At 37.1% G+C, this 8032-nt stretch overlaps 1 protein-coding gene across 1 annotated transcript; it reads right to left on the minus strand.

The window, feature by feature from the left end:
* Nucleotides 1–2454: 2454 nt before the first annotated feature.
* LOC113311402 (F-box/kelch-repeat protein At3g06240-like) lies at nucleotides 2455–3822 on the minus strand. Its single transcript, XM_026560243.1, has one exon. The coding sequence runs from the start codon at nucleotides 3820–3822 to the stop codon at nucleotides 2455–2457; it is 1368 nt and encodes a 455-aa protein (XP_026416028.1).
* Between the last annotated feature and the right edge of the window lie 4210 nt (nucleotides 3823–8032).

The raw sequence follows: 8032 nt of genomic DNA on the forward strand, positions 1-8032 counted from the left end.
TAACTATGAAAGAAACCACGGAAGATAATGGACCAATCAGATAATTAAAAGCTATTTGAAGCGTGGAACTAAGGAACGCCTGATCACATTCGACTCTCATTTGCTAAGTAATTTTCGCTGAGTGTCGGTGTATATTCCATTAAGCTGCACAAAGAAACCATAGGACAGCACATGTTGCAGGTATGCCTGCAACTTATTCTCCTATATATAAGACTGGTACCTGCCTTGTCCAAAAATAATATGAAAATGAGATTAGCAACTAAAAGTGCTACATCTGAGGTTTATATTTATTTCATTTTGTATGTCGAGACCGTCAACGACAGGTAAATATATCTGGTTCGCTGAATGCAGAGCAGAGGAGTTCTTATCGAACACGTTTTTAATCTCCGGGGAGTCGTATGCTGGGATATATGTGTTACTCTAGCTTCTGAAGTTTTAAAGGATAATAGACTAAGTCAAGAGCACAACTTGTGGAATGATCAAATTTGGATTTAGAACTACTGATGCTACTTCTGCTTAGTAAGCAATCCAAGTTAAAACGCTACATCAAAAATATTCCTCGGCAAAACCAAGTGACAAATATGCAAGATTAAATGTTCTCGAATGGAAGTAAAAGAGTAGGATATATAACTTACAGTTAATTCAAAACAGATGCCCATTTCAGGGAAATCAAATCCAAGCATATCGATCCTTCAATTTTGCAAATTGCTGATCCTCTTGGATTTTTTAGTTAAACCCTAATGATTCACAAATATGCCGTCTTCAAGTCTAAAAATCACAAAATCAAATCAACCCCACAATTACTAATCAAATTCCATGAAAAGAAACGCAAAAAGTTAAAATGCCAGTGATAGTGATTAATCGAAAGCAATTGAGAGTATCAAAATTTCTGAACGGATTTGTGAAAGGTGGGTTTCTATCAATTACCGGGCATTTTGGTTGAACATAGCGCAAGCTTGTTGATGAAATTGACAATAACAGTTTTGACGTCCGAAGGTTTACCTACAACAAAGCTTTTCCAATTGTGTGTGGCTCATAACCAATATCAACGTGAATTAGTGTGAGAGTGCAACACAATCATCATCACGTCTTACTTCACTTGATTAATTTTGAATGTTCATCTTGATTTAGGGTTCGCAATTCCTCACCTCTTCATTTCAATTCACTCTTTCTTTCTGTTTTAGTAGTCTTAAAATTTCGATTTCTCAGCCCATGAAATCCCTAAACCGAACTGAACTCATTGAGGAGAGAATTTGGTTATGCTGCTGAGGAGAGAAGAAAGGAAGAAAACAATCGACGGGAGAATTCGATTCTACTACTGTTAGTTGGAGAAGGATACAATCGAACGACGACTGTCAACAGTTCGGGCGTAACGAAATATACGTTCACCAACGAAAAATACGTGCATACACCAAAATTTGGTTAGCGTTTTTAGAATATTCCTTGCGCTCATTAAAGGGGGGAGATTTTCTCCTCGCTGATCGTCCTAGCTGGGTTCATCTGCTGCTGATGTGAGCAACTTCACTTCGTGCTATGTATGAACTCTCTCGCCCGATTGAAGTTATATTTCTCTCTAACTAATCCCCTTTGTATCTCACCGCCATCTCACTCATACGATAGTAATACACACCACTACGTGAACAAGTTCTATTTTGAAATTCACCTTCCTATACGTCACTATTGTAATAAACCTGATCCCGAGTTCCATAATTCACTTTTCTTTTTTTCAAGTTAGGTTTAGAACCAATTGAGCATTCATCAAAATGGAGTTCGTTGAGATTTTTAATGGTGATGGACAAGAATGTGAATTATCTGGGTATTAAGAAAAGAGTTTGATTATTATAGTGGTGGTGTAGAGAGGATTCAAGTAGATGAATGGGTAAGAATGTGGATCGTTGTGATCCATTTTGGGTTTGAAATTCTCATCTTGTGGTATCGCTGTTAATGAGGATGATGGTGGTGGAGGTGGGCAGATCGACAGATATCAAGATGTGTTTGGTTACATGAATAACAATTTTTTTATCAGTTGGGATTGTATGAACTATGAAGTGAATAATTCATTGTTATTTGGATAAAGATGACGAACAAAGGAAAGAGTAGGATCAAGGTCGGATGAGAAACGGCTGATTATTTCCATTGGGTTCGTGTTTCTTTGGGAATGGGGGTATACATGTTTAGTAGATTTGATGGGGTAGCAAGATAAATTTTGGGGGTACCAAGATAAAGGGGTACCATTAGTACTTTTAGGGGTATATAGAGGAACATTACTAAAGAGTAGAAATGAATTTACAAAAATATCATTTACTTACAAACTAAGCTAAGATATTATGTTGACTATCCTAGGGATGTTATATTACTTCGGCCTTCATCTGACACCACATGTCGAGTATGGTATTTTGGTATCTACCGAACGAACAAACACTAACAATAAAATAGTCTTGCACTGAGTAAAACTTATACGTTGACAAATAAAGTATCACCAAGAGAAGAATTAACGGCATCCAATTCTTTATTTTCATAAGATGCTCGTTTTCTTTTAGAACTGCTACTACTTTCAGCTAGTAGTTCATTATGCTTGCGTTTCGCTTCTTTATCTGCAGCTTCTTCCATTGTAACTTCAGTGTTTTTCTTTGAGTTAGAATCTTGAATTTCAATAGCATCCTTGGACTGTTTTTTTTCCGTTGTACCCATATAAGTACCTGAACTCACCGAAACTAAGCTCTCCACGTAACTCTCCGAAAAAAAATTACCATCAGTTATGCCATTTATATTTAGGATCCTAACACTATCATTCTTTTGGTCGTATAAACCGAGATGTTCACCAACCTGTATTAGAATCTCACTATCTTTAATAGAGCCATAGAACTTTAACAATCGGGGCTCTTCAGTCATTCTTTTTTGGCTAATGGTGAATTGCTTTGTCCAAGATTCTCTCACTCCATAATTTTGCATAACCCATACATCAACACGAACATCACGGACACCAGAAGTTAAGCAAAGGGAATCTCCCAGAACTTGGACATCAAATATCTCTTCTGGATATGTCATAGTTTCTTCAGGAAGTGGTAAACCAATGAACTTCTCAGTGTTAATATCAAAGGAGATTATAGTTTTTTCACGAGTGGCCGTATCACCTGACCAGTGTACAGCTTCACCTAACCAATGAAGAACACCATTCAGAAGCACACCACCAGTAACATCCGAATACACATAAGGGATGTTTTGGCGTCTAATCCATGAACCAGCTATGTACAAATAAACTTCAGAAAAATTGTCAAGCTCGCCATCATCATCAGACTGGCCAGTTGCAATGCCTACCAACTTGTAATTATCAGTTTTGGCATCGTAATCAAAACCATATGAAAGGAGGCTTTCTTCGGGCGCCGGTGCTCTTATAATTTCCTTGTACTCTCTTGTTGATGGGTTCCAAAGAAATAGTTTTTCACTATCAGAGGCCAATAACAAAATCAAGCCATTGGAAGACCCCACAATTAAATGGCGATTAGTATGAGTTATAGCATTATTATTGTTGTCGTTTGGGTAATTCATAAGAACAGCTCCGCATAGTGTTGAAGCATAATCTATGGAATAAAATATATCATCGGCATCGTGCATATAATCATAGTCATAGACTCCAATCATAATTTTTGTGTTTCTATGGTGGTTTTTGGTGGAGAGATTAAGGTGATCCTTTATGAACTTACGGCTAGAAAGTAATGCATTCCAGCTCTTGCATACAGACTTGAAACATAAAATGGATTTCAATGGTAACCTTAATAGAATCTCTTCTTGGATGTCTTCCGGAATACTTGATCTTGACATTGTTACGAAAACCCAACAGATGTTGAGATTTCCTTACTGATTTTATATCTCCTTATGTTTCTTCGTTGTTTCACGAAGTGATGTTGTTGTTTATATCTCCTTCTGTTGCTTCGTTCTTTCACGAACTGAAGTTGTTGTCCACTTTGAAAACCGACGACAGCAAGAACTGTTGTTGCTTCGCTCGCAACAAGCAAACTTGTTTTATAGGTACGGCGTGAAGGAGAATAAGAATAAGAAGACTTTTAGTTTCTCATATAGGACGTTCTCTTTTTATAGGCGTTCATATTAAAAGTTTTCCTAGCTATTGTCAAGTTGCTACATTCCAACAATAGCTATATTCCGAAGAACACAATTAGGTGTCTTCGGCTTCAAGCAATTTCAGCTTTTATTCACCAAAAGGTTTATCTATCCTACGGACATCTATAACTGAAGTAGATATTATCGACCGACCAGACAAATTAACGTCCAATGTTTAAGTTTCCTAAACAGCTCAAACAAGCTGTATTTCTTCCCATCTGAGTCTAGCACCAGAATTTAGAGAAACCTATTATTTATACTTTTATGGATACCTCATATGTAGAAAAACATGTTGGGATCTTGCGACAATGAACAACACGTTAGACGTATCAAATAATATGTAAAGAACTAATCCGAAACAACTCTACGGAAATAACTTGACAGGGCAGAATCACAGTTCAACAAGTTGTCCTTAATACATTAGTTCGCAGGTATACTCGAGTTGAGTAATGTCACAGCGAAGATGTCCAGGATAAACTGCCCGATATAAACGAGCATCACTCATTTTAGTTCTTAATTATTTCTTATCAAGTATCTTCCTCCATGTTGATCACCTCATCGTCTGCTTCAGTTTCTTCCCAAAATGTTTCACCATCGAATTTTTATCCACCTAGGCAAAATAAGAAAGTGCATCATATAACCATAATAATGTATTAAATATAATATAAATAATTAATATCTTATACTTTTCGTTTTCTTTTATAATATAATATAATATAATTTCTTAGTTAAATATAATATAAATAATTAATGATATCTTATACTTTTACCTTTTCTTTTATAATATAATTAACATAATTTCTTAGTTTAAATATAATATAAATAATTAATGATATCTTATACTTTTACCTTTTCTTTTATAATATAATATAATATAATATAATTTCTTAGTTTAAATATAATATAATTAATTAATAATAATATAAAATCCTAAAATGGGAACGTACGGGCGGGTATGGGGCGGGGACCTAGAATCCCATCCCCGCTTCACTAATTTCGAGTATTACCCATACCCAACCCCAACCCCGTTTGTACGGGTAAAACCCTACCCAATAGGGGCGGGTACCCACGGGGATGGGTTTGGGTGGGGCAAATGGCCATCCCTACTTAAGATTTTACTAATTATTATTAATCACTAATCCTGATTAGTGAGGGATAGATTAGGTAATACATAAAATACTTAGATAAGGGGTGACCCCGAATTGATATCTGGAACCAGTTTTTGTCCTTTTCTTATATCCTCAATTCCTTTTTGTATCCCCCAACTAATGGTTCGTTTTCATGAGATTGATGACTTCGGATTACTTAGTGGAGATAAACAGGGAAGCTAAGTCTTCAAGATCCAAAAAAAATAGGAGACTTAAAGTCATTCTCGACTAAAAAGGGAAGAGGAAGAGATATGACGGACACATGGAAGAATCTCGGTCATGTTTGGTTCAATATGGAGTTTATACGCAGTACCAATCCAGGATTTGCTGACGGAGGAATAATAAGAGAGTTTGTATCGAAATAGGAAACCACTTGAGAAGAAAAAAGGAATGAGAAAAAGTCGAGACTTTCCGCCAAAGAAAGAAATATATTCAATCACGTATTTCCTTAAATTTTGATCATTAATCACGTTATTCCAACTTGATTACTATTTGTTTCCATATTTTTATCATTGATTGTCAAAGTTGATTGATGTTTTATTAATGTTGATATTTCTCTGTATATAAGTTTCATACTTTGATATTGGCGAGATGATGAAGAAGAATGGAGGCAGAGATGATGAAGAAGTATGGAAGAAATAACAAGGAAAAGGAGACGGATAAGGAAATATTTATCACCAACCCATGGCGCCTTTGGAGCTTAGTCTAGCGCCTAAGACTTCCTCGAGGCGCCTAAAGCGCCATACTCGCTCGCCTAAGGCGCCATAGTGGAATGTAGTGTAGAATTTGATTCCTCGGGCGCTGGTGATGCGCTTAGTGCGCCTTTGGAGCTTAAGCGCAAAGGCGCTCGCTTTGACAACATAGAAGTGAAGATATCAATACTATATCTCATTCCCTTGTTCTTTTGCTGATTGCATCGTTTCTTTGGGTTGTATCTTTGCTGGCATTTCAGCTGGTTGCTCCAACATCTACTCCACCTTCCGCTGGCGGTTACAGTTCTTAAGACGATTACGTGTACCTGTGACCCATAAATCAAGTGAACAATCGATCGTTAAAGCTATTACTTCAACTTCATTGATGGATTTGCAAATCAAGATACAAATACAATTCTAAGAATTTTAACTATTGTAGTTCATGAAATCAGAGTTGAGAATATTCCGCTTTAGTGTGTCGCTTGTTCACTGATTGTTGCATCCCGTTGTGCTTTGAATTTGGTTTGATTTTCCCCGAGATGGTTCAATCGTGACGAGCTGATAGTCGAGATTGCTCTGTCCGAGCAGGTGGACGAAATAAGCTTTCTGGTTGATTAGGCGAGGTATATCGACTGATATCTTCGTGCGTGCTGACGAGGTAATGTTCAGGGGGTTAGTCATGGGAGAGTTGATAGATTTTAATGGATTTAGCAATCCCCTGTTAGTCGTGAGAGAGTTTGTCAAAATCTTTTAAAATCTCTGTTAGTGGTGAGAGATTTATAGGGAGTTTCTTAAAACTACCTCAAAATCCCTTAAACTCCCTGTTAGTGGTGAGAATTGATTAGAATCTTTTAAACTCCCTGTTAGTCGTAAAACACTAGAGTCATAGGGAGTTTATAATTTGGGGGAGTTTGAGGGAGTTTCATGATGTTTTTGTGCTTGGACAAAATCTCACAAAAAACAAGAGATTTCTGGGGAGTTTGGGTTAAACCCCCCAAATTGCCTAGACTCTCTCACACTCCCTCTAAATCCCTAGTGATTTAAATACATTAAAATCTCTCAAACTCTCCCACGACTAACCCCCTGGTTGAGTCTGGATTGAATTATTCTGTCCATCTTCGTAGCCGTTGGTAAAGTTGACGAAGCAAAACCTGAGTTTGTGTTTGATACTTCGCATTTTTTTCTTCGTCCTGCCTGGCTGCTTTGCCTAGGTTGATGAGAAAACTTGTTGACGAAGTGTGTTTGGTTGGGACTTGTTCTGAGCCTGTTAGCTTTCATTCTCGCTAACCATCATCTTCTTCGTGAACTATCAGGGCCTTGCCATTGTTGATGACAAAGTAGGCTCAACTACTGCGTCTTTTCTCTTCTCGTGAATTATTATGGCTTTGCCGTCATCGATGACGAAGCTGATTTCATCTTTGCCAAACCTTGGCTGACACATTACGAACTACAAGTAGAAAGCACGTGCGTTGCACGTCGGTGAATGCTAGTTTTTCACACTTAATTTCCTTTGTTGCAAGTGGAGTGAACGTGCGTACCACTTTGGAAGATAATAGGACAAGAAAGCACCTGCATTCAGTGGTCCTTCTTGAAGACTTGCTGGAGTACTAAATAGCAACATGTACAAATTAGTACAAAGATGTGCAAACATAGACTTCACCATGAAAAACAGAAAGAGGAATGCTTAAAATTCTCAAGCAACTAACTAAGAAAAATAGAACGCAGTGAAGTTTGTCCAAAATCTATTTTGCTCTTGATCAACCAATTAGAATAACTATGAAAGAAACCACGGAAGATAATGGACCAATCAGATAATTAAAAGCTATTTGAAGCGTGGAACTAAGGAACGCCTGATCACATTCGACTCTCATTTGCTAAGTAATTTTCGCTGAGTGTCGGTGTATATTCCATTAAGCTGCACAAAGAAACCATAGGACAGCACATGTTGCAGGTATGCCTGCAACTTATTCTCCTATATATAAGACTGGTACCTGCCTTGTCCAAAAATAATATGAAAATGAGATTAGCAACTAAAAGTGCTACATCTGAGGTTTATATTTATTTCATTTTGTA

This window comes from Papaver somniferum, chromosome 9, assembly GCF_003573695.1.
Source record: "Papaver somniferum cultivar HN1 chromosome 9, ASM357369v1, whole genome shotgun sequence".
In the NCBI taxonomy this organism is placed as follows: Eukaryota; Viridiplantae; Streptophyta; class Magnoliopsida; order Ranunculales; family Papaveraceae; genus Papaver; species Papaver somniferum.

What these genes read in the sequence shown, in the direction of transcription:
- LOC113311402 (XM_026560243.1), bottom strand. Translation starts at nt 3,822, where the DNA reads ATGTCAAGATCAAGTATTCCGGAAGACATCCAAGAAGAGATTCTATTA.